Here is a 27,577-nt window from a genome sequence, read left to right on the forward strand (position 1 = left end):
CAATTGTGTTTGTACATAGTGAAAATGTGTGCTGTCTGTGCGAGTATGCCATTTTATACCTTCATTTGTCTGTTTTTCTTCATTTTACAGTAAATCAAGGAAATTAGTTGAAATTTCTCTCCCTTGAAACCAATAGGAGTAATTGCTATGAAACAAACAATTTTGGAGGGAGAGGAGCCAGGGAAAGAGTAAAAGAAAGAAAATATGTCTGCAGATAATTCCTATCTGGGATTAGATTAAGTGATTCATTTCTGTCTCAGACTTATTTAGTAAATGGGAGGAATACTGAACAATCAGACAATGAATTTAATATGCACACCTTTGAAATTTATGTACATATATACGTATTATTATATTCCTTGCAAGCAACTGTTGCTGACTGTATATAAACAGAATGTGGTGAAGTAATGGGATTTTAATTGTTTTCACAGGTCTGAAATCCTGTCATGGCTTCCTGCTTCAGTACTTTTTGTGGGCATTATTTATGCTGGCTCTAGGGCACTGTCTAGATTGGTAAGAAACGCACAAGTAGAAGTCAGTTCTTTATTACCTCTACTTTATGAGCAAAGAACATTCCCTTCATACAAGGTGTTTAATGCTGTTCCTGGGTTGGGGGGAAAGAAGGGAGGAGGGGTTTAAATAATTCATACATTGTTAATGGTGCTAGAGCAGCAGTCCAATCCTACGAAGTGTAGAGCAGTATCAAAAAGCACTTCTGTGACAGTCCAAAGCACTCAGCATCTCTCCAGAGTACTCAGTGTTTTGCAGAACAGATCCTCAGTGGTCTGAATTGTGCAGGTAGGGAAAAAGCTGAAGAAGTTACTAGCTGTAACTTTGCAAAAGGGGGAATGGGGCTGTGGGATCTGTGGGGAAATCCTTCCAGGAAAAGGATGAAGACCATTTCAGTGAGAAGCTTTTGATGCTTTACAGGATTTGAAAAAATAAATTGAAAGTTGGAAAGAGATTATGGGAAGGGTTAGATTAATCAGTTTCATGATCCATTTGAATCACAGTAACCTACCAAATGTTTAGAGGATATAAAATCTGCTTTCATTACAGTTGAATGCTTTTTACTTAAATGATATAGTCTTTCTTAAAAAAAAAAAAAAAAGGCAGTGACATGAATTTTTAAAAAACAGCAATGTTTTACTGTTGTTATGCAGTCTGCAAGCCCAGATTCTACACTAGTTCCCTTCTGCGTTCTGTCAATGCATCTTAATCTAATTCCAGAGCCAGCTTGCTCCTGCCAGCTCCTAAACCCCAAGAAGGATCAAAAGGGAATTTTTGACAAGATTCTGCTTGTAGTGTTTCCTTGAACATCCCAGTGGAGAGGTAGGGCAGAAAAGGACAGGAGGTCTGTGTCCTCACAAAGCTGGGGGCCTCATCTTGGACCCAGGTGACCTTTGGAAAGCACAGGCATGTGCTCAGAAGCCCCATGCCTCCAGATTAGCTCTGTCTCGGGGTGATTGCATTTACTTCCTCTTGGTTCCTTGTCAAAGCAAGTTCCATTGGGCTCCCCTGGTGTAAACTGAGCAAAGATCCCTAAGGAGAGCCCTGTCTGGAAACAGTAATAAAGCGTTGGCAGCAGCATCTTTTCTGCTTGCTCACCTGGGAGGTGGAAGACGTATGAATCACATCCTCTCTGCTATTTCTTCTTACTTCCTAGTCATCGGCTAAGATACCTTGTTTCCCTCCTGTCCCTGCTCTGGTCGTTCAAGAGTGAGATGCACTGGAGTGGCGGAGGGGCTGTGAATGGTTTTGATTTGTATCCCAAACCTTTCTTAAGGAGCATCTCCCATTTCTGAATGGCTTTTTGTTGTACATGAATGGGGATTTACAGGCCTAGTTCTGTGGCCGTTTTAGGAGAAAAGACAAAAGGACAAGTAGTCTTAGGCCATAGTTACTATGTAGTGCCTTGTACTGGGGCTAAATTCAATCCTACATTGATTGTACTTCAATGTACTTATTGCTTTACTTAAAATAACTTTGCGTACAACAATTTTATGACGCAGTGAGAAGGAAAATGGACTCTCCCAAACTCGTACCTGAACTGGCTCACCTCAGCAGTGTGTTTTAATTAAGTGGGTTTATTCCTAAAGCAGAAATTACATGCACTTCTTTGATCAAAGCCAGGGAGACCCACTTTCAAACACTCCTGTATACTGGCAGGGCTACAATCTTAATCTCTGTTTGTGCCTCTCCCTAGAGGTGCTTGCAGTCTCCCCTGCCCAGGAGTTCAGGGCTGGAACTGGAGGAGGGCTGCTTAGCTCTGGACTGTGATGCATTAACAAAAGTATGCAGAGCTGCGCGGGGAGGTTTGTACAGAGTCTATTCACCCTGCCTGCCCAACCAGTAAACCTTTCTTTTCGTAAGCATTAAGCCCACTCACAAATTTAAGAAATACTTACATCAAAGACAATGGACATATGGAGAAGGTTAACTAGGCTAGGCAAAGTGGAGCCATTGTTGGCTCCAGAACACATTTGGAAGAGCCAAAAGCAGGGGGGAGGAAAGAAAAAGCCAATAAATTGGCTTCACAAAAGGAAGAATGTAAATTCTGCTGTCAACTTTCCTTGTGTATGGTTATTTCTTGTATTTCCTATTATTGTGTCAGGCTCAGGATGCTTACGTTAGATACTTCTGGTTTTAGGTTTTCAGTTGTCCAGCAACAGGGTTGAGAATTGCTTTTCAGAATTGGTGAAGCTGGGGCTGACAACTTAATGCCAGTTGTGTTTGTGTGATTTTCATTCCTTGCTAATTTAGAGGTGTTAAAAGTTATCTTGGTATAACTGTGGTGTTTATGGATCCACCCAAGTTGTCATTATGACTTAAAATGTTTAATTAGTGATGCTTATCCAGCTTTCTGGGAGTGAAAAGAAAAATCCAGAAAATACAGATTTCTGAATACAAAGCCAAATTTAAGAGATATTTGCTGTTTATATCACCTGATACTTAAAAGGCATGGACATCACTAAGAAATTAACTAATTCTCTACTTGTGTGATTTAAATACTCTACACAAGTGGAGAAATACTGCTTCCTAAAACTGCCTTAGTCTTTAGATTATCTTAATCGGAGCAGAGAATTGCTTCTGTTTCAACTGTCTGAGAGACCATGGATCTGATTTGGAGGAAGTATTATGAACCACTAATTCTGGTTGGGTTTGCCTGGGGCAATGGGTGTTTGATTCATTGTTGTTATCATTGGGGTTTGTTTCTTAATGATTTCATGTTGGGATGGTGTCCAGATACCTCAGTGGGTATAATTTCAACATCACTTGTGTATGAATTATTACATTTCTACCCTAATTTCGGGCAGCTCTTTCTAGCAGTAACTGAAAGCAATCACCTAAAATCATCTTGCCCATAATTCTGTTGCTAGGAGTCACACTGTATTCTTAGTACCAGTAGACAGAGATGGGAAAATTAGTGAGAACTGTTTACTGTGGAGACTGCAGATATTTGAACAGAGAGGCAAAACTAGAGGCAGAAACCTGGAGCAAATCTCACCGAGGTAGCTGTGTACAAACAAACCAACTGAGCACACAAAAGTGGGAGAAGCAGCAAGCAGGGTCTGCATTTAAAGATGCCTGGCCATGTAATAGTGATTGGAATGGGTCTAAGTCCCTTTTAGGAGATGAGGCATGGGTTTACAGCTTAAAAAACAAAACAGAACCCAAAACCACAAACATGTGGGACAGCTGTCCCTGAGAGGAGTGCCCCTTCCTATGTGTGTGACTGTTCTGCGTTGATTTGGGCGTTTTTGTTCTCTCCCAATGGCAGCCAATCCCAGTGTTCCTCACCATGCACAACACGGCAGAAGTTATAACCTGTGGGTTTCAGAAGTTCGTGCAGAAAGAGGTAATTGATCTAATAATTGATGCATTCAAGGTACATTTTGTGATATAATTGCCCTATAACAAGACACCTAATTTCTTTTAATACGGGCATTAGTGCCAAGTGCTTTTCTAGTCTCACTGTGATAGCTAGTCATTAATGAGACCCAGAAAGAGCTTTGCTGTTGACAAGTATCTGTATTGATGTTTTCTTTTCCCCTTCAGTTGATGAAACACTGCAAATGTGTATCGACAGTTTGATCTGCATTTTTAAGACTGGCTTGGTCCTGCTTGTTTTTTCCTTTTGAAAATTAGTATTGCCTCTCTTTCATGCCCCACTTAAGAATCTCATTGTTTGAGCTGAGAGGGAGGAGGACAGGGTCCTTAGATCTAACCGGTATAATATATCTAGTATTTGATGTATTGTATGATTATAGATAGATCACATCTCCACATGAAATGCAGGAAAAACAGTGCATTTTTGGATTTGTTTTGAATGCTTGAGAATCTGTCCCGAGACCTATTCAAGTCAGGAGAGTAATTCTTGCTCCCTTTAGTAAGAGCTGGGTTTGTTTCCCACAAACTGCATTGGAGATCCTTCTTTTTAGGCTATGAAATGCTTTTCTAATTGACCAGAGCGCTGCTGTGTGAAGTAACACTGGGAAATCATTCATCACAAAGTCCTTTCTACAGTGGCCCCTGGCTTGCTGTGGAAGGGATCTTCCATTCATTACCTCTGTTGTGTATATAGAAGACAAATAAATGGCCCATGTTTGCTACTCCTAACAAACTGAAGAGGTCACTAAGGTTATGCCTGAGGGACATAGCAGTGTGTACCTGTGGCATTGTCCTCTGATTAGTGTCCCTGTCAAAGTGTTTCATATTTTCCTTGTAGCTCACATGTTTATGTCTCCTCTCTTGGAAAACAAAAGCACTATGGACAAGGATAATGCAAACACAGGTCTTGCTGGGAAGCTTCTGGAGAATGATTTTGGACCAAAGGATTGGGAAGCTCTCATGAGTTTAGACCAAGACAGTTTTGGCTGGGGTAGTACCTAATTAATTAAGAATACTTAATGTTTGAGTACATACAATACATAGTTTTGGTATAGTTCAAGTTAAGTTTGAGGACCAGGTATAAAGTTCATGTCTGGTTTTAGGTTTACCTGCTGATAAGTAATCTGAAAATATAAATCAAGTTGAAGTAGGCTAGTCTGTAATCCTTGTTCTTTTTTTCAAATTAAATTTGCTAAGCAGTGCTCAAACGTAATGGGCTGTTGGATGTTGCTCACTGGATTTTTAATGTGTTTGGTGCAGTAAGATCAGCTGTCATCACTTCCCTGGTTTTGGAAGGAGAAAGCACTATTTCACCATTTTTATTTTTAAATTTTAATTTTTTAATCATACTTTCTTTTTTACAGCAGACCTCTCATCTGAAAGTCTGTAGGTAAGCTTTTAAAACTCCTCAGATTCAGATTCAGACTTGTTTTGGCTCCAGCTTCTGTATTTGCTTCAGATAATGGCACAGCAAAACAATGAAGAATGTAAGGCACATTCCCATGGGGGGTGAGCCTAAATTGCAACATAGGAGTAATTAAATATTTTTAAAATGTATTTTCTTTTTTTTTTTTTAACAATTGCTTAAATAAATACATTTTTTTCTCCTTATAAAAATAAAAAAAGCCAGAAGGCCAGTCTTCCTGAATAACAAAGCAGTGCTTGTAAGAATGTTCTTGGAAAGGAGATGGATAACAGGTTTGAAGTTCCAGTGGGTAGTCTTAAAAAGTAAGAGAAAGATAATTAATGTGATAGAAAATAACTAAAAATGCCCTTCCTAAGAAAGAAAAGGTAAGTGATATCCAGTTCTGCTAGAATCATTGATATTAAGCTACACAACCTACCAATCCTCGTTGGCCCTAATTGTTTAGGCTTCCAAAAGGAGATAGAAAGGGACAAACAGAAGTCAGCCAGTCACGTATTAAAAGTTTCATTCTACCCTCCCATCCCCTTGAAGAATGCATATTTGCTGTCCTCCACATTCTGTAATCTTTTAGCTGTGCTTAGAGTGGATAATGTTGGGTTATTATTTAGTGTACTTAGAGGCACCATCTTCCTAATTTCTCCCTGTTGTTTCCATTATCTGACTTACTGTGGCCTTGTTTTCACCACTGGATTATTGTCAAGGATACCAGTTTTTTATCATCTTTATTCTGTCTTTTCCTATGCCCCTAGAGAGCAGGAAAATAAGCTGCAAAAGCAAACATTTGTTATTATTAATAGTGACAGTCCACAGAAATTCCACATCAGTGTATTCAGTGTAGCCTGTAGAAATACTGACACAGCCACAGGTTAAGATTTTATTTAGTCCCGCTTGGTGGACTAGGGGAGGACTTGTGCTGTCCTTACGCCATTTCTAGTGTAATACTACTCACTCCCACTTTGCTCTGTGTTCTGGAGTTACAGCATAACTTTTAATGGCGTCACCTCTGCTGAAATTGTTGTAATAGGCAATTCACCTTAGTGAAAGAACTTCTTGGTAGCCATTCACAGCCAGAATTGGTTGATTTTGGCTTTCTGAAGCAGCCTAGGGAAGACAGATGGCAAGTGAAGAATAATATTCTCTACCAAAAAACTTGTTTTCATCACTGCTGAGATGTTTTGTGCTGCTTCTCTTCTCATACAACTTTGCTGTGTATGAGTTATGAAGAATGCATGATGTAAAACTTAATTTTGGTGGCAGAAATTACTTTTTAAATATAGAATAAAAATTAAACAAATGAAATGTCAGTGTAAAATTGAGTGGAATTGTCTATACTTTGCTGAGAGTACAAATCCAGGTTACGAGCTTTTGGTCTTGTTTGTTTTTTTTCTCTTCTCCCCAGCGTGCTGTTCCTCCTGGTAGCAGCAGTGTGCCTTCCTTTATGTGATACACAGGTGAGCTCTGCTTTGTAAAGCAGCTCTAGTTAGACCTTGACGTTTGACATCTTGTTAGCATATGAGGGATGCAGCTTTTACTTGTAAACTAGGGGGGGGATTCCTGCCAAGGAATTGTAAATGTGGCCTATTGCTGTGTTGTAGTTGTGCTGGTTTTAATGTGTTTGCATCATGGTAAAACCTCTGAGCAGTGCGGACATACAGCTCTCCGGTGAAGGTGGTGGCTGGGGAAACCACGGTTTAACTTCTTATAGGGCTTAGAGCAAATCACTTAGGTTTGAATTAATTGCACGTACTTTCAGGAGGTTCCTAAATTAGCTTTGTAATCACTCTACACGCTTTCTGTAGCTACTGGAGAAAGAAAGGAGGTACCTCCAGAGAGTGCTCAGTACAGCAAAGATCTATTCCTTGGAGGTGCTTTTCTCTTTTGGAGACTTAGGAAGGCTGCTTCCTTGTTTTAGATACTTTAGTTAATATCTGAAGTCAGGTGGGATGAATCTGGGAACTTGTCTGGATGCATCTGATCAAATGCAGCCATCAGAAGTGTTGCACCTGCGCTAGCTCCCTTCATAGTCCATGGTGCAGAGCAGGAACTTCTGGTGTATAATTCATCTCCCCTGAAAGCAGACATCTAAAATATGCCAGGTGAATTCCTCTCAAAAATGTTTCTTTGTCCCCGTTGATTGTGAAGAGAGCCTGCCTTGCTCAGGGACAGATGTCTGTTTAAAGCACTCTTTTGGATACTCTGTGGTTAGTTGGAGCCTTGGGGAGAGAGACTGCTTAGCTGCTGCAGAGGCTGAGAGGGGAAAGGAGACAAGATAAAAACCTTAGTGATGTTCCTCTGATCCTCTTGCCCCCTCCCTGACTGCCAATACAAGACTAAACAGACTGGGGTCCATATGCTCAGATTGTTTAAAATGGTGTACATATCTGAAAGAAACAGCTATTCGCGCCAAGACTAGCTGAGCGCCTGGGTAACTGACATATGCCAGGTCTCTAAGTGGGACAGGAAAAACTTTAGTTGTCTTAGTCTTCTTTAGTCATCTCTCTTTCTTTGTAGCATAGCTCCCACTTGCTGTACTTGCTTTGTGAAGCTAACTGCAGGGAAATAGCGATACATATGTTTACATGAACGTGCTTTTATTTATGTAGATGTTCTTTATTGCAGTTTGATCCAAACGGTTATTTATGGGCTCTAATTCACTTGATCTGTGTTGGTAAGTCATTTTCTTTTGGAAAAAGAATTAGGAAGAGTGAATGTGTTGGAGAAATCAGCTTTATTATGAAGTTACTGATATTTAAGGTTCTTGATCTAAGAAACACTTGGAAAGAATGAAGAAGCTCAGTAAATATAAGAAAGTGCATTGCTTTTATAGCTTTTACGCTGAAAACAACAACAGAATAAACTAGATATTGGTGTACTGCCCCACGTTGGGCGCCAAAAAAGGACTGTTGTGGTTTAACCCCAGCCGGCAGCTAAGCACCACGCAGCTGCTCGCTCACTCCCCGCCCCCCCCCGGGATGGGGGAGAGAATCAGGAAAAAACCTCGTGAGTTGAGATAAAGACAGTTTAATAGGACAGAAAGGAATGAAAAACAATTATAATGATGATGATAATAATATGACAATAGTAATACTAAAAGAATTAAACTATACAAAGCAAGTGGTGCACAATGCAATTGCTCACCACTCGTTGACCAATGTCCAGTTACTTCCCGAGCCACGATCTGCCCCTCCCAGCCAGCTCCCCCAGTTTATATACTGGGCATGATGTCATATGGTATGGAATAGCTCTTTGGCCAGTTTGGGTCAGCTGTCCTGGCTGTGTCCCCTCCCAGCTTCTTGTGCCCCTCCAGCCTCCTTGCTGGCTGGGCATGAGAAGCTGAAAAATCCTTGACTTAGTATAAACACTACTTAGCAACAACTAAAAACATCAGTGTGTTATCAACATTATTTTCCTACTAAATCCAAAACACAGCACTGTACCAGCTACTAGGAAGAAAATTAACTCTGTCCTAGCTGAAACCAGGACAGTCAGTTAACAGTAGATGAGAAAATGCACATACAATTTTAATCAGCACTAAGCTTTTCTGGGAGTTTTTGATGGTTGCCTACTAAGAGACACTTCTTTCTGAGGGGACAAGAAACATGAAAAAAAACCAAGCAATAACTTGTAGTTGGAGCTTTATTGCACACACTGATTTTATTTAAAAACTGACAAAAATATTCTAAAATATCATGGAATATGCTCCCAGAGGAAGGATTTTGAAATGTTGGGGTTTTTTATGCAATCATATGCATTTTTAAAAATTTTAACAATGAGTTGCATTGTTAAATGCATTGTTAAACTGTCAGGTTTTCTTTTGTCTTTTTCGGACTAAACATAGATGTGGATAAATCATAATTCTTCCCTGAAAAGCTAGAAACAGTCAGACCCAGAAAATCTGAAGGAAACAAGAGTAGTAATTTTTAACTAGGAGATTTGTGTCTTTTGGAGCATTAGGCTGGATAATAAGGGACTTGTATTTGGTTCTTAGCTGTCCTATAGACTTAGTGAGTGACTCATTCATATGTTAAGTCTTGTCTGCAAATTAGGGATGATTCCTTCTTTATTTTGTCTATTCATACTGTAAAATTTTCAGGGCAGAGGTAATGTGTTTATATGGATTTGTGTCTAGGGAGGTCTAGAGATCCCATTCTAAAATGTTAACATACAAATAAGAAATAATATTTTTTTTTTCCCTTTAGGAAATGTTATATGGTAAACATTTGCTCATTTAGATAAAACAAAAAGCTAAGGATTTTTCACTTCAAATACTTGTTTGCTGTAACGAGCGATGTTACTGCTTTCTCAAAGCCAAGAGGTCTCATTTGTAAAGCAGTGCTAGGCCATGGAGGTGGAAAACTGCTTAGAGAGTCTTCAGGAGGCCTCTTCTGTGTGCTTGAAACATGTAGGAAGTGCCAACATAATGTTTATGCTCAAAATCTAGCTTCTTTCCATTTCTCTTGTTTTTAAGAGAAAGTTGATGATATGACTGTTGGGATTTTTTTGTGTAATTAGATTTCCTATCAAGTGACACAGAAAAAGGTGCTACAAGAAAGGGCAAACAGATGAACTAACTTGTCACACAGTTAATCAAGACAGATTAGAGAAAGGATATGTGTTCTACCCTTCAGCTTGTCTAACGGAGGCAGAATTGAGGACGTCTATTACATAGTGTTCTACTAGATTTGCTTTTCATGTTCTGGTTTTCTTTGTGAATCAAAAAAAAAAACCAAAACCCAAAACCAAAGCCTTGAAGAAAAGGTCTGAAAAAGTAGCGCCTGAAGCTGTATTGTTCCTTCCTTGAGTGCTTAAGGCTTTTCCCAGAATAGAAATGGGAGCTAACCAGGAGGTGGGTAGGTCAAGAATGTGAAGAACCTGGAGACCCTAGAGCTGAGGGAACTCTAAACAGGAAAGACGACTCAGAGCCAACAGCTGTAGGGGTCTACATAGATGAACATATCATAGAAGTTACCCAAAAAATGCGGTGGGCTGAAGAACCCGTTCTGCAACACTTTTCTGTATGTATTTACACACACAGGTGTACACACACAGAGACATGTACACGCCCCCCCCCCCACTCCTTTGTAGTTGCGGTGAGCTAGGAGTTGTCTCTTCTTCAGAAGGACTAGCAGAAACACATAGCATGACAGTACTCTGAGATGATAACACTTCGAAAACCATTAATTTGAAGCGATAGGTTCATTTTACTCATGGTTTAGGCATCCTTTGCGCTGTGTTGCTAACCTGTAATTCAGAGGGGTTCCACGTCTGCCAGTACCATGGCCAAACAAGCTGTTGTTTGTCAGAATGATTGCATGTTATGGCAATTACACATATCATTTCAATTACAGGGGCTTACAAAGTATTTCACAAGTTATGGAAACCTAGCTCTTTAAGGTAATGTGTTTTCATATTCTTTTAAAAAGAAAGAGATTGCTATCAAAGAGGGTTAGAGACACATCTGTGTAGCAGTCAGGTAAACCGTAGGGATCTCTGCCTTATCAGCATGAGCTGGGCCACTCTTGGTTAATCATTAATGACTTCTCTTGCAAGAGGAGCCTTATTTATTGTTGATAACAATAGCATGCGGTTATTGATAGTTATACTGCTAACTCGAACACTGAATTAGTTTTAAACAGTGTATTATCAAAGGGTGATGACTCAGTCCTGGAAAAACAACCATTACTGGCATAGGCAGTAAGAGGAAATGTTAGTTTGTGTTAGTCTTGAAAGCTGCATGGTTTGAATCTGTCAGTATCTCCCTTTGCGACACAGTCTTAAAAGTGTTTAGCAGGTGGTGACTTGTCACAGGACTGGAATGGCTGAGTACCTTATAAACCTTGAAACCTTGCACTAATCCCACGTGTGTTAGAACTTCAGCCAGACAAGAGCTGTTTTGAAAGCAGGTGGCATTACATGTTCACAGTGTCTATAGTCTGCAGTTGTCTGTATGGATGGAGATGGATGTGTTGCCACTGCATATTATGTATATGTACATAATACATGCCTGTATAGAATATGGATAAGCTCATTTATTTCAAAACCATTTTCCATCTCTATTTAAAGGGTCTAAATTTTAGTCAGTCTCACTTTATCTTCACTTTAAATGAGAATCCCACTGACATAGTAACAACAGAAATAATGTGTAAATTAATATGCTGATTAATATATTGATAATACTAGAATATTAATAGATTATGGTTATAATGTATATAATCATAATATAATATTAGTATTACCTAATTATAACATTGTGTCGTATATTATATTAATATTATGTAATATTATGGTGTTATAATACTACTTAATATACTGATCTCTTATACCAAATGAACTGCATGACTAAAAGAACACCTTTTTTTCTTTCCCTCCTCTTCCAGTGATCTGGACCAACAGTACATCAACTATATATTCAGGTAAAATGAATAAGCCTTTGATACACCATAGCTGGTTTTATGTGGTATATGTTTTCATTTTCAACAGTGGCTTGTTTAGGAAACTCATAGCTACCTCTACTTAAATGTATTTATTTAGCAAGACATTCACTGAAAGAACAGTGCTAAGCTGAATGTCTTAGCAGCTGAATTTTTTTGGCTCTGGTTATAGGTGGACATGCCAATATACACCTGGGGAGGTAACGAGGTGTTAATTATGAATTTTTTAATCACCATGTGCACAAGTGACCTATCATTTCCAGAAATAATATTTACAGAGTAACTCCCTGGCAATACCCCACTTCAGAAAATAAAACTTGTACAAAATTGCCAGAAGGGGAGGTAGTGATTACAAAAGTACGATGTGCAAAGAATATGAGCAGTAACTGATTGTTCAGAGTGCCGTTAGTGGGATTGAGTAATTCAGACTTTCAGTTGTTTTTCTGATTTAGAGATATAAAAGTGGCTTGTTATTTTGTAGTTAGTGAAAGAGCCTGAGTCACTGACTAGACTCCCCTGCGTTTTTTTTATTTAAAAAAAAAAAAAAAAGTCAGTCCTTTCCTCAAAGAGCCATATAAGCCAGAACATTCGGTGTGCATGGCTTCTGCTAGATTTTTGTGAGACTTTATTTGAAGTAAGGCATATAGAGACTTTACTAGATTCTCCTCCATCCACAATCACATCTTGTATATGTTGACCTCTTTTCCTGGAATGGTGGCTGAAGTTGTATGGGAACACTATAGAGGATACTAAGTTCTAAGAACGGATGGTCAAAAGGAATGAAAGAGAGAGCAGAAGTTAGGAATAAGCATAACAAAAGTGAAGTTGTGCTTGTCCATTTGATTAGAAGGATGTGCGCTCTTGTCTGACCACATTAAAGATCCTTGATAGGAACACATCAGCGACACCAGTGTAGGACAGTTACTTCACTTCAATTCCCATTTATCTTGTGAGCATCATCAACATGATAATACTGTGTATCTCTTTCTATCTTAGTTCAATCAAATCTCCTATTTCCATAAATAAGTAATGCAGGCCTCTGATTTTGCATTTGTATGATTCCGGTGTCTATTCACCGTGGTCCAATGCGTTGACAATATCTGAATACATTTGCTTGAAGTAGGCTCTTGTTTAAGTCAGTTGTTGTTTTCCATCTACTATGAAGTGCAAAGCAAATCAATTTTACTCAAAGAAGGTAGTTGCGTTTATTGAAGCTGTTTTGAAGAATTAGTCATGGAACTTGCAAATGTGCTGCTGTGTGCAGAAATAACCCATGAAGTCTTGAATGAGCTGTAGCTATTTGTCTGTGTTGAAGGGAGAGTCATGAAACAAGCAGTAAAATCAATTGATTTTTCATTTGGCACCTGCCTGACTGTGGCTCTCAGTTGTCATTTTAGTTGAGAACTACATCTGGGCCTGAACTTTTAAATTCAGATTTTGGCTGAAGGTCTTAATTTTGTAGCTTTGATTGAAAAGTCAGGGCTGGGTTCCTGCTGTGTTAGTTGACGGTATGCTTTGAAGTCTGTGAAGTTGTGTCCAGCAGAGAGCAGGAGTTCCACATTACATGGAAAGTATGATTATTGATTTAGAGGCTTTTGGAAGGGAGAAACTTCTCACTAAGGAACTGTGAGGTGCAGTGGTATGTATTTTAAAACTCTTCTTTAAAAAAACCACAAACTAAAACCAAAAAATCAACAATGGAATTGTGCAAATTTAGCATCTGCTTAAAAGCAAAAATGTGTTATCAAAGCTTGCAAAGATTTTCACCATTAAGGGGCTTAAAGGTCAGTGTAGCTTGCGAGATGATGCTGCAAAGCAATTGCTGGAAAACAGGTGGCTTAGAGGAGGTAGAAGACTGCATGCTTATTTGTTTGGCTTGAGTCTGTGGATATCTATATGTCTATGTATCTATATATGTATGTATGTATGTATTTCTATGTGTTAGAGAAGCTTGCAGTCTGTAGCATTTGGACCTCATCTTATCTAGGGAAAACAAACAGTACCGTGGGCAATGGGATAAGTGACATCTGATTTCTTTTAGAGTTTTGTTTTGTCATAACACCTGATGATGTTTGAAAGGGTGTGAAATTTGGTGGAAGCTCTCTCCTTGTTTGTGACCTCCATGATGTGCCACTGCCGTGAGGGTCCTCCAGTGTCTAATGGGGCTGAAATCTTTCTGCTGCAGAAGGCACTGGCAGGGTTTGTCTCTTTGTGAGACCTCTGCACATGTAGTTGTCTTGGAGATGACTGCCACTTCCCAAATTTGGATGAAGCTGGTCAGCATGTTTGAGAGCTATGTAGAGCTATGTATGTATGTGTACACACAGCTTTATTGCACAAGCTTAATTTCTGTAGAAAACAGTCAAAAGTATTTTTGAATCACACTGAGTAGAGGGCATTTTACTCTGAACGTTCTCTGAATGAGCGCTAACTCCTCACAGGCAGTTCTGGGTCAGAATTACTGTAAACGTGTGCTTATCTCTGTCAGAGGGTGCCCAGCACTAAATTTTGTGATTTAGCAGGCGTTAAGATATATGCTGCTTCCTCTACTCAGAGCTTCTCGAGGACTGTTTTGGCCATGACAGGATCCCAGTTCCACCTCCAGAACAGAACAGTCTAATGTGTACTGGTGGTCTCATCTGTACGAGCATGATTCTATGATTCTATGATTTATGAAGGAACTTGCTAGTGTGGTATCAGTGCAACTTTCTCTTCTTAGCACTATTATCAACAGGCCTTTATAGCTCCTTATTTCTAACCTAGATCAGGCAGCTGACATGCGGCTGTGTGGGGAAAAGAAAGCACCTGTGTGGGCACAGCGAGATAGTGTTTAGAATCATAGAATCATATAAGTTGGAAAAGACCCTTAAGATCATTGAGTCCAACTGTAAACCTAACACTACCAAGTCTACCACTGAACCATGTCCCTAAGCGCCATGTCTACACGTCTTTTAAATACCTCCAGGGATGGTGACTCAACCACTTCCCTGGGCAGCCTGTTCCAGTGCTTGATAACCCTTTTGGTGAAGAATTTTTTCCTAATATGTAGGAAAATATAGGAAAATATATAGGTTTGTTACAATAGAGGCTGTTCAAAGTGTTTCTGTTCGGTACGAAAGCACAGCTGTACTCTGAGTGTAGAGACTGCCTGGATAGAGCAGATTAAAAGTTCTGCCCCAAGCTACTGGATGTTAGAATGTACCCATATGTTAGATTAAAAAAATATATATTTAGATTAAAAAGAAACATTAACTGTATTGGCTCTGTTGGACACTTCCAGAGGTGCAACTGAAATTAGCAAAGTTTCCTAACATACGCTGTCCCTGCAAGCAATGCACTGTTTCTTGTTTTAAAATCTGGAACAATTTGGGAGGGGAGAAGGTCTTAAGCAAATGTACATGAACGGGAACTTTCCAGAACCAAACAGATCTGAAGAAATGTTTGCTGATATTGAAAGTGTGGTGTTCTTCTCACTTCATCATTTATAGCATGATTATTCAATGGCTTTTAAAAAGGGAGCCAGATCAGCAACAAGTGTAGGAGGGAAGGCAGAGCTGTGCTATGCAGAGAAGGGGGAGGGTGATGTTGTTTCTCAGTGCCCAACCCCATCCTGTTCATCCATCTCCCTTGTGTTTAAGCATGTGGGGCAGGGAGGGAGAGGAAGAGAAGAGGGGAAATGTACTTCCAAGAACCTCCCTTTAATCCTCCAGTCTTGTTCCCACCACCTTTTTGTACTGCAGTATTGTATTTCCCTGCACTCTGACTTCTGCATTAGTGTTCTACTTCCTAGTGGTTTTTCCAGTAATCCTGCATTTTCTTTTATTCCTTTCCAGTCCCCCACTTTTTATCAAGGAGGGAGCCAGATTTCTCCCCCTAGCTAGCTGGCAAGGGGCAGCGTGAGGGGAGGGGGTAGTAATGTCTACCTGGCATGTTGAGGGATACATAATGTGTCTTAGAAGTGGGTCGTGGCTCATCTTGGGCTTTCTCCTATGCTGAGGCAGGTAGAGATATGTTACTTCTTGTGGAGAACCTGGAAGAAAGTTTCAGTACGTCCCAATATCTGTCACTGTCTGATATTTGTTCACAAAGGCATGCCAGATAGCCTAGCAGTCACTGGTGAGGATAAAACAAAGACTTATAGTGGGAGAGTTCCAAATGGTGAATAAATGGCAGTAACAAAGGTGTGAGGTAAAGGCTCTGCTCTATGCAGCTAAACTACATCTGGCTTCTGGAAGAGCTGCTAATCTGTCACTTTTGTGAATTAAAAAAGCTGCAGTAGATTTTCTGCAATAGGGAAGGGCAGCTTTGCAGGCATAAATTGCTGTTCTTGCTGAGAAAACCTCTTTTTAGCCGGAAAGAAAACCATGGGTGACCCAGCCCTCAGTATTGAGTACAGGGGAAAAAGAGAGGAGCAGAGAAATTCGGCACAGGGATTTTGTTTTTGCTGCAGCCTGATGTCCAGGCTGTCCTGCTGGAAACCTCTGAATCCCTAATCTGGTTTTGCAACATCATTGTGTCTTTTCTACTGATGTTCTGTTCAGAGCAGAGTTACAGTACAGCTTTAATGCCATCTAACTCATTTGCTTTAACCTGCTCCGCACTTCAGAAAGAAGGTTTTGTTTTCCTCCTATGTTTTGTTTGGATTGAGGCCTGGGATGTCTGGTCGGGTTATCAATTCCTCTTGGTTGCAGAAGGAAGTTTCTCTCTGAGCATTTCCCAATCTCACTGTTTTTTTGTTTTAAAATTAATGATGCAAAAAGCAAAAGTGCAGAAACATGGCTTAGTCATAATTCTCATCACTGTTGATACAGTTTCACTTGCCCTGCCAGTCTCCTGTTTTCTCTGTTAGTCAGTCAAAAGCAATAGGCCTTCGCTTCCTTTTCTCCCTTTACCAGGAAACTGAGGAATTGGGCCTGTTTATTGTGAATTCCTCTTGGCGTCCCGTGCAGGGAGAGCACGTGTGTGTGGGGAGGAGGGGTGGGGGGAATTGCCCCCAAAGTGATCTGCTTTGCCTTGTTTAATATCTTTGTGACAAACACATCTTTTAAAAACATATATAAATATTGACACCGTGAACATACTGTACCAGCTGATGCCTTTCAAAGATATTGTATAAAACATTAAGCCTACAATACCCACCTGCCTGTCACTCAGGAAGCATTTCCTCCTTCAGCCTGTTGTCTTCCACGGCTGATTTCAGTGACAAGCTTCCCCCCGAGGCTTCCCTGGCCATGGGATTTCCATGCTCTTTGCAGTTCCTTTTGCTACTGGCACTTCTGCGAATGACTTTGGGATTCACCAAAGCATGCTGAGGGCAGGCCACCAAGTGCAGTAGCCTGGTCACGTATGAAATTGGGACCAGCTGAGAGCGAGCAGGCCTGGAAACGGTAGCTGTGTTAATGCTGGAAGAGGGAGTTGGCCTGGTATAAACGCCATGCTGATGATACTGTACTGCTGCAGGTAGTGGAGGTAGCTCATTTACAGCGAGTTCAGTTTTCTAGCCATCACCTTGTGTGTTGGGAACCACTTCCAGCTCTTTCTCTACCTTAACTTTTCATTGTGCAGGCTTCCATTCCTCCGCTGGCTGGGTTGGCACTCTACTGCCATTACTGGGCCTAGTGAAGTGTGAGAATCACTGGTAATTAGCCAGGGAAAATAGCCTAGCTTTAGCATTCATAACATTAATGAACATCTTTTTACCTTTTTAAGTGCAGTGCTTGCTGCTTATCAAGAAGCAACCTCTCCAGATACTCTTTTCTCCTTCTCCCTCTTGTCCTTTGTGTTTGTCATGGATGTATGTTGTTGGTAATTGGAGGAAGCTGTAGCTCTGCTTTGGAGACATGCATGCTTCTCTCATCTTACAGTGCCTCAGAATATGTTTCTGTAGCTTTCTAACCTTGGAAACAACATGGAATGAAAAAATTTGGAAAAAAATCAGAAATTTACCAGAAGAATCAGTAGCACTGAAAAAGGCTCTGTACAGCCTATACCGCAAACTCAGAGGATGAAGTCTTTGTAGGACCACAGAAATCTTAAGTGATACTCCAGGTAAAGAACTGGTCACAGCTGATTTTCTTGTTCACTTGTATCCTTCTGAAAAGTGTGCATCATTTGGGCTGGTACTTGCTTTATTTTCATGCATTTTTTTTTAAACTTGTTTAATTGCAGCATTTGTCCTTTCTCTAACTGACATTTTGGGCATGAATGTGCAGTGCCTGCACAGTCACATGCCTAAGACTCTATATTTGACTCTTACATGCAATATATACACATCCCTATAAAGCGGACATCGGTATGCACACAGCTGAACTTAATCCTCAGACAGAGAGACACTCAAGTCTAGACACAAGTACAGTTCTCTATAGATTGTGTCTCAGTGGTGTCACCAGCTGGCTGAACAGCAGGTCTGTTGAAAAAGACTTGGGGGTAACAGTGAACGCTGAGATCTATATGAGGCAGTAGTGCATGCTCATGGCAAATTAAGGCAAACCAAAGGGCTACGTTAGAAGGAGCGTGGCCATCAGGTCGAGAGAAGTTATGAGCATTGCTGAGGCTGCAGCTGGAATACTCTATTCAGTTTTGGGCCTCCCAGTTCAAGAAGGATACTGAGAAATTGAAGATCTAGCAGAGGGCTACTGACGTTGTTAGGGACTTAGAGCACATGACCTCTACTGCAAGGAGAGTTGGAAGGAGCTAGCCTTGTTGAGACTGGCAAAGTGGAGACCAAGGTGCAACCTAACAACTGCCTACACCTTCTTGAAAGGGAGTTGCAAAGATGACAGAGCCGAACTCTTCTAAGGAGTGGCAGATGGTATAACATGGAACAACAACCGTAAATTGCAGCTTTGGTGGTTTAAAGACAGGACATCAGGAAAAACTTCTTCACTAGGAGGGTAGGGTGGCCCTGGGACAAGTTACCCAGAGAGGTGTGGACTCTCCATGCTGGCAGGTTTTTGAGACCTGGCTTTTTGAGACAGAACCACAGAGGACATGACCAAATATTGGTGATAGTCCTGCTTCAGGTGAGAGGTTGTGTTAGGTGACCCCAGAGATTCCTTCCCAACCAACTTTTTTTTTTTTTTAAATTGATGCTTATGCCTCAGTTACTCTACTTAACTGGAATAAGTTTCACCATGAAAAAACAAACACAAACCTGTCAATCTATAATGTTCAGGCCGTGTCATAAATTCTGTAGTATACAATTAATCTTTTTTTTATTTTTTAGTGTGGTGCTGTTGGCCTCTGCATCCCATCCAGCAGGTAAAGTGGATTGAGTTGTTCCTTTTTTAGGTTTCCATATTGCCTTGCCTTTCCGTGCATGTTTTTAGAGGCCAAACCCTGATTCCAGGATTTTAGCCCTGGAATTCAACAGGAATATGACCAATAATATGATATCCTGTAAGAAGAGGAGAGGAGGGTATATAACACTTTGTAATTTGCATGATATTTACTAATACCTTTCTTAGCTGCCCTTTGCAAAGCAGCAGCATGGGACAGACAACAAAGAACAGCTTTTGAGGTGGTGCATGGTAAAGAACAAGGATTCCCTAGGTGAATATGTCCTCTTCAGAGCAGTGTCCCACCAGTCCATACAGAACTGAGTTTCCTTCTCTGCATTGCCCTCAGTGCTATGCAGAGATTTTGTTTTGTTCCTTTCATAAGATGTATCCCATTGCTTGAGCCCATGGCAGGATTTGAAGTAGCAAAAGATCAAAGGCTAAAAATGGAGAAGTTGAATACTTGATGGTGGCTAATATTCCTATCATACTGGTGTTTGAATAGTTAGAAGGATAAAGATGATAATCTGTTGCTTTCATTAGACATTTGCTCAGTCAGAAAAACAAAGGAAGAAGCGTTTAAATAAACATGAATTCCCTCTTTTGCCTGGTGGTGCATATTGTGTATATAGCATTCCCCCACCAGGATAGACAGACATATTAAGCAAAATAGTCCTGCATTTCAAAAAGTGAAAGATGGAGCTTCCTCCAAATCTGTAGAGCCTGAAGGCCAGAGAACTCCTGGGAATTGTTGCTACCAAGAACAATCAGGGCCCAGGTTCCTGGAAATGCAAGCACTTGAGAGGTCTGCTGAGATCTGGGAGACCTTTTTTAAACCTCTCAATTTGCTCTGTGTGACAGATTTCAAATGCCAGAGGGGGAAGCAGCCAACATATGTCTGTGGTTCCTGTTGCTTCAGTAAGAACTATAATGAGCTCTGTAATAAAAGAAGTGGATATGATGCATGTCTATCCACTGGCAACTGTTGCTTAAGCAGGATCTTCTGTATACTAGCAAAGAATACTCTTATGTATCCCTTTCCCCTTTTTCAACCAAAGGCAGGAACTGGCTAGAAGCAAGGTCAGAGAGAAATCATTAAACACACTAGAAATGTGGAAAGCATCATAAATAAAAAGTCAGCCAGCTGTAAAGGCTCAAAGGAATGTTAAACTAGTAATGTTCATGTAATTGCTGTTCCCCTGCTTGTAATAGTGGGTAATTTTTTTTCCCCTGTGTTCTACTGAGTATATTGCTTTGTCCCTCAGGTGATCTCTTCAGTGCCTTGGACTTTCCATTCCTATACTTCTACAGGTTTCATAGCAGCTGCTGTGCCAGGTAACCTCTCTATAACAGGACATGTGAATGTTTTCAAAATAAGAGATCCCATTGACTTCCAACCTTGACTCTCAGTTAAAAAATTTGGAGCATGCAAAACTTCAGTTATACTAGTTTCTGCTGGCATAAGCCAGTAAAACTGCAGAGAATATGTATCTGTGCGTATCTGCGGATGTGCATTTGAAGGCCTGAGATTCAAATGTGCTGGAAGTATATGTGTTTATTTGAGTGAGTGCATTCTGATCAGGAGGGTTCCCAGTCATCAGTAAAATAATTTTTACCTAATGTAGCAAAGCTTTGATAAATAACATCTCTCAAATGCTTCTCAAGTCAGATTAGCCCTTGTAAAACTTGCTGTTTGCAGTGATTATGAAGTATTAGTCTTCAGCAGTATGTGGGTGTACATGGATTTATTTGCCTGTACATCTTGTTATTTGGCCGAATGCTTTTTTTGGGTAAAAGGGAAAAGCTTTAACAAGCGTTCCTTTATTTGAAGTAGCAAAAGTTCACTGCCCAATAGTGTAATACTCACAGAACAATGTAAATATGTTTCCTATAGGTCTTAATTATCTCAAAAAATTTTATTCCTGTCTTTCCCCTCCAGTCTTTTGCCAAATGGAAGTATTTTCTTTTTAGAGGGGAAAAAATATTTTCATGCTAACTGATGGCACAAATATTTTCTGATTGTTAGGGATTTTCTTACTTGTATCTGGAATTTTCCATTAAAAGGGGATATTAAAAATGATTGTTAAATAATTTCCCTATGTACGTAGTTTTTTGGTATGAAAGTGGCTTTTTTCCAAGGGTGGACTATCCACACTACAAGTAACTTGCAATTAGGTATTAATGAATAAGTTGTTCCACGGTAGGTAGGTGAAATCTATTTCTTCTTGAAGGCAAAGTCTAACTGCAGGCACTAATGGATGTCTGTCTAGCCCAGATATTCTTCTCTTTCACTTCATTAGAATTTTACCACTGTTGTAGAGTCCCACTTCTGTTTCCATTGCCCCAGCTTCAGTACATGTGTAGTAGATAGCACTGTACACTACAGCAAGTGTAAAGGAACAGTTAGATGGAGAAACAGGCATCTCAGTTGCTCTCCTACATCTTGTAATCTAGTGTCTTTGTAGACATAAAGGATTTGGAGGAAAACCTATACAATGTAAAGTAATGGTAACTGATGCAGCTAAATCTACTGCCTGTGCAGAATGTCTGAAGCATTAGTAGTAAGGTGCAAAGCACCCCATTTATTTAATGAAAGAAATTGGTGTTAATTGTGACATCAATATTTCAGGTATTTTAATTAGCTCTTTCACTTTTTATCTCTGAATTACACTAAGCAGCTTCAAATCACTCTGACTAAAAGCCCTTCTCAGCAGGGCAGAAGATGTGGAACAAACTTAAGCCAGCTACTGAACTTTCAAAAGTTTGGGCAATGCTGCTTCATTGAACTCACTGATTTCTCAGAGTGGAATGCTCTGCTGCTCAGCACTTCATTGTCTGCAACAAGGAGCTGAGTTTGGGCCTATCTTTTATCATCAAAGCAGCATCTGCTTTCTTGGCTCCAGGCACAGCAGATAGTCCTTTGGGGTCTCGTGTTATGGCTCAGTGTAAGAAACCCTAGTACCTCCTACTCCTGGGCAGTTATCTTACCCTACTGTTTGGTGTATCAAAACCACCTGTACTGACATGTGGCTGAGATGCAACTTGGCCACATGTACTGAGCAGGGAGCAGCACTTGGCTGAGGTGCTGGATCCCAGCATGGAACTTCTGACCTGGGGAGCCACCATCTTCCACCCTTCCTGCTATTGCAGAGAGGCGACCAACTGCATTACATCACTATCCAGAACAGCATACCCTCTTCGAATACCAGGGCACTTTTGCCTCACCAACTGTATGCTGTGTTGATCCTATCTCCTTTCCCATGCAGCTTCCCACAGTACTTTGTAATCTCTTATGCCTCTCAACCAGCCACACAGTAATTTGTGCCTTACATATTTTGAAGTCCTTTTCTATTCCCTGCTTGCTGGTTTACATTATTTCACTGGTTCACAACCAGTGGGTTGTAGGTATGTCACACGTGAAACAAAATCCAGAGCCAAAGCTTATAAGCTCTGTGACATCCCGTGAGATGTGGAACAGAGTTTCCTTAAGAGTAGTCTTGGCTACAGGAGCATTGGGGACTACTGTCCTATATGACTTGAGAATCAAAATTCCCTTAATCATCAGCAGAGAGCTTTGGAGTATTCTGTTCCCAGCACTACTGAGTCATCTGTCTATTTGTTATACAGTAGAGATGTATTTGACTTCCTAATTGGAATTTAGGCTTCATGAAGTTTAAACAGCTTGAAAGCTTCAGGCAGAAACTTTCCAGTGGTTATTTTTTCAGTTCAAGACTCTGTGGAGGTTGAAGTGAGTTAGTTGCCAAACATGTGTGGCTCCTGTTGAAATTAGCATTGCCTTTATTGAGAGCTGTTTCAATGCCTGAAGTTAATATTTCACCTCATGTTTCCAATAATCTCTACTTTTCTGATTATGCAAGTGCATTAGAGACCAGCCATAAGAGCGTCAGACTTACTTTACTCAGACTTTAGTCACTGACTGAACAAAACCCGAGATGTACTGGACATAATGTAAGCTCTTTGTACACCAGCTTTCTTTCTCCAAATGGGATTAACACTGCAGTTCTGCATTTGGAAAACCAAGATGCCTGTAAGAGGTCGCGTAGTTGAAATTAAGAGACTTTATTAACAAGCTTTCCCCATCCCTTGCAGTGGACTGTTGGGATTCTTTCTGATGTTGCACACAGTGAAGCTAAAAAGCAGCATAACCTCAGGGCAATATGCAGCATGGAGTTTCCTTGCAAAGGTAAGAGAAAGACTGTCACAGGGACACAGTGGATCTGTGCTTCTCCCAGGAGAACTGAGGAATTTCTGCATCTCTCTAGTTTCCCTTGCTATTCCTATTTGATGCTCCTAGGGCCGGTCTGTGCAACCTGCACGTAGAGTTGAGGCAACAAATATCAGGTGCATAATAAGCCAAGAATCATTAGCTGAGATGAAATATTTTATATAGACTGAGTTTAATGGAACTGGGCTGATTATTGCAGCTAAGGATTTGGCCTACTGAATCCCAGTAATACAAATCTATGCTTTCCAAAGGTGTTTTGGAGAATACTCCTTCTGAGAGTGTGTGCACCAGCTGTTGTTTCCAGTGTGTCTTCCCTGAGCCAAGAGTTAAAACTAGTTCCCTGAAGTTCAGTGCCAGAACTCCCACTGTTATCATTGCAGGGGAGAGCGGTGGATGTCATTTGCCTTGACATTAACAAGGTTTTTGACAGTGTCTCCCACCATGTTCATATATCCAAATTAGACTGTTACAGTGTGGATGGGCAGACAATTAGATGGGTAAAAAAATAGTTGGATGATCAGGCTCAGAAGGTAGAGGTTAATGATTCCTACTCTAACTGGAGGCTTGTGACAACTGGAGTAGCACAGGGGTCTGTCTTGGGACCCATCCTGTTTAACATCTTTATTGAAGAATGAGAGGTGATAGAGTTAACATCTTTATTGAAGAATGAGAGGCGATAGAGTGCACTCACATTTGCAAAGGACACCGAACTGGGAGGACCAGTCAACAATGCTGAAGGACACAGTTGCCTTCCAGAGGGACCTGGACAGGCTGGAGGAATGGGCCAACAGAAATCTTAGAAAATTCAGCAAGGACAGATGTGAGGCCCTGCACATGGGAAGGAAGAGCCCCTGGCAATAATACAGGCTGGGGACTGGATGGCTGGGAGGCAGCTCTGTGGAAAAGGACCTGGGGATTTTGGTAGACAGCAAGCTGAACATGAGCCAGCAGTGTGCCCTGGCAGCTAAGAAGGCTAAAAGTATCCTGGGTTGCACTAACAGTAGCACAGGCAGTAAATTAATGGAAGTGATCATGCCCCTCTACTCAGCACTTGTTAGACCACATCTGGAATAGGGAGCCTTGGTTTAGGCACCTTAATACAGGGAAGACGCTGATAAACTGGAGTGAGTTTGGCAGAGGGCTGCCAAGAAAGTCAGAGAGCTGGAGCACTTGCCTCGTGAGGAGCGGCTGCCGGACCAGGCTTGTTCAGCCTGGAAGAGAGACAGCTTTAGGAGCACCTAACAAACAGCAGCCGCCCAGTAGCTGTGGAGAAATTATCAAGAAAGATCAAGGCTATTCACAGTGGTGCATGGTGGGAGGAGTGTAAGATAACAAGTGTTAAGTTGAAACAAGAGAGGTTCAGGTTGTGTATAAGGAAAAACTTTTTCACCCTGAGGACAAGTCAGGCAGGGACGCCGGTTGCCGAGGGAGGCTGTGCAGTCTCCATCTTTGAAGGTTTTCAAGACCCAACTGGACAAAGCCCTGAGCAACCCGGTCTGACATCCTGAGGTCCGTTCCTACTGGAATTATCATATGATCTGTGGATCTAGGGTCTGGTTGTACTTGAGTTAAGTTATTAACAGCTCATTTGTTAAATTATCAGTGGTAAATGCAGTCAGAAGAGCTTGTCAGACTCCTTTTTCCTGGTTAGATTTTACTTAATCACTCTCAGCTAGGTCATCTGAAAACCACAACCTTCCTATGTGGTTTGTGATCACAGCTTTCCTACTACAGTGAACGAAGCTGTTACCTTACCAAAAAAAAAAAAAAAAGTAGACTTGCATAATACACTTGTTTAGAAACTGTAGTCAAATGAGTCTTTGGTTTTTCTGGGGATAACAAGAAGGGAGTGATATGGCTCGTTTTGTGCTTTGCAAGCTGTTCCACACTGTGCAAGTCACATAGAGTTTCTCACCAGTTTGAATTTCTTCCAAACATTCTGACTGTGCAGATTTTACTACCTTAGCTTTCTTCTTGCTCCTTGGTAGCAAGTCAACTAATCTAAAGCTTGCTTTTGCGTCTTTTTTTTTTTTTTCTTTTTTAACTTTCTGGGTTGGAGATGGGAATAGCTGGCTCTGCTAGTAGGTGTTGTGAATGAGGAGAAATGGTTCTACATGTGGTATTTATGACCTATCTGAAAAATATGCAGGCAAAGATGTGTTGTGAAATATATTTTAAGCAGATTTGGGTCCTTCCCAGCTGAAGTGGATCAGAGCCATGAAGTCTGGACTGGATCAAAGCTTTCCCAAAGTTCAAAGGTTTCTAGATTTGTGGGGTTTTGGCCAACTCTAGATATAAGTTAGACAAAGTTTGTTCTAGCCACTGTTGTCAATGAAATTACGTGCCTTTATAGCAACTAAAAATTTGTCCCTGTGTCACTGTGATAATTTAATCTGTTCTTCAGCCTTAAAAGTCTGTGTTTGTTGATGCGCATGGTTTAATTATCTTGCTTAGGAAGGTTTTTGTAACAGAGCAAATTAGTCTTTTTCCTGTTGTAGCTTCTAACCCAGTGCTCAAATTATATGTCTTGTCTTGAGTTCAAAGAGGGGAATAAGTAATAAGGACATGAGATCTGTCTGTAGCACTAATAATTTTATCAAAATTAGCAGTTTCCCTAATGTCTTTCACTAGTGTTTTAAAGCTTGCTATAAGAACGATTTTAGGGCTCAGTCATACCCATCTGAGGCAGCATGAGGAGCATGGAGGAACTGCTGCTCCAAGTGCTGAAACGCAGCTCATTTTGGGTTAGAAGTCAGTGAATGCTTGAAAAATTCAGAAACACTATACATCAGTTTTAGAACAGGGATCAAAAGAGACTACAGACAGACACGGATAGGCAGAAAGTAAGAGCTGAACTGGAGCTTGCCTACAAGGGTAGGGGCTGATCTAGCAGCGCCTACAAACTTCTCACAAGATATCTTGCAACTATAAGGAACTATAAATTTACGTATGGGGTAGTTAAGAAAAGTCCTATCTATCTGACCACTAGTGCTGCTTCCTGCAGGTGTTTGAGGTGTTAAAACTACATACTGATCCAGCCCAACGTTGCTTGGGTATGAGGGCTGTCTCAATCACATCTTAAGTCATCGTAAGTGCAGAAAAGCAGTATTTAACTAGTACTGTAAAAATCTGTTTAAATCTAAATGTGTGACTCCCTTTAAAAAAAAAAAAAAAAAGAAGGAAGTTAATGTGGATAAAGAATAAAGATACAAAGTATTTGAATCTGGACTTGCAGAATGAGATCCAGTGGAAAAAAACCCCTCTTGTCACAACAACGGCTTTGCGTTCCCACATGAGCATTTTTCTTGGATTGAGTAGTGCCCTAGATCATCCTCTTAATCTCTCAGACTGACTGGAGTTTTCACCAGCAGTTGGAAGGGAGCAGCATTTGAGGCCAGAATATGTTTACCTTGCAAACGAGCCAAGAACGGAGAATGCTGTAGTCCTCAGACAGCAGCACAGGCCTCTAGGGAGGTGCAGAGAATCAGAAAATCTATTTTCCATTTGGATACTTTGTACCTATGTGACTGATGAGCTGGGGCTGAGATCGTTGCCACCACTTCGTTTCTTGTTAAGTGCCGATAGACGAATAAACTAACCATGAGATCTGATCAGACTTGCTTTGCAGATTCAAGGAGACATTCTTTGTGAAGCCTACATATTTGGCCTCCCTGCCCTCTAATTTTTCATTCACTTAAAAACTGGAGCTGGGTTGTAACTTGTTTTTATGATACTTACTTTGGCTGTGGCAACTTAATCAATGTATGAGGTTTTTAAATTCTTCCCCGTAATGATTTCTGACAGCTTTCATGTCAAAGCATTCCTTTGTGCAGAGACAGACAAAGCACAGGTTTCATCTGTGTATGTAGTCCTGTGTGATATTTATAGTGACAAACGCTCTCTGCACTTTTGCTGTGAAAGGAAATAGAGTGCATGTTAGTCATATCTGTATAGATTTGTGAGAAATGCCAAAAAATCACTAAAGTGATCTGTAAAACAAAAAAAATGCTTTTAAGAAACCCAAGAAATATGGAATGCTTTGTCATAGCCTTGCACAGATTTAATCCCCAGAAGAGCAAGGATTTGAAGCTGTACTGAGATTTCTTGTTTTAATTTGAAAGCTATGCTAGTATCATGGGTCATGTACTGGAAAGAAAAACTGGAGATGCTCATATATACAGACAGAAGCATCTGGTGAGAATGCTAATGAGCTCTAACAGTGTTGTCAGTGAGTTTGTTTAGATTAAGGCTGCCAATCTGTATCGGGTGATGAAACCTGTTAGGGTCTTTAAAAGTTAAGCAGCAG

The 27,577-nt window shown here is 40.6% G+C and overlaps 1 protein-coding gene across 2 annotated transcripts in view; it reads left to right on the forward strand.

The window, feature by feature from the left end:
• Positions 1-27,577, forward strand: part of TMEM241 (transmembrane protein 241) — a 60,198-nt gene that overhangs the window by 9,158 nt on the left and 23,463 nt on the right. For both annotated transcript variants that reach the window (XM_050891054.1, XM_050891055.1), the window contains exons 4-13: positions 432-513; positions 3,782-3,859; positions 5,256-5,281; positions 6,717-6,768; positions 7,937-7,985; positions 10,666-10,711; positions 11,695-11,730; positions 18,974-19,008; positions 20,291-20,360; positions 23,136-23,229. In XM_050891054.1, coding sequence (XP_050747011.1) covers positions 432-513; positions 3,782-3,859; positions 5,256-5,281; positions 6,717-6,768; positions 7,937-7,985; positions 10,666-10,711; positions 11,695-11,730; positions 18,974-19,008; positions 20,291-20,360; positions 23,136-23,229 — 568 coding nt within the window. The remainder of the gene's footprint in view (positions 1-431; positions 514-3,781; positions 3,860-5,255; positions 5,282-6,716; positions 6,769-7,936; positions 7,986-10,665; positions 10,712-11,694; positions 11,731-18,973; positions 19,009-20,290; positions 20,361-23,135; positions 23,230-27,577) is intronic.

Source organism: Gymnogyps californianus, chromosome 2, assembly GCF_018139145.2.
Source record: "Gymnogyps californianus isolate 813 chromosome 2, ASM1813914v2, whole genome shotgun sequence".
NCBI classification, from domain to species: domain Eukaryota; kingdom Metazoa; phylum Chordata; class Aves; order Accipitriformes; family Cathartidae; genus Gymnogyps; species Gymnogyps californianus.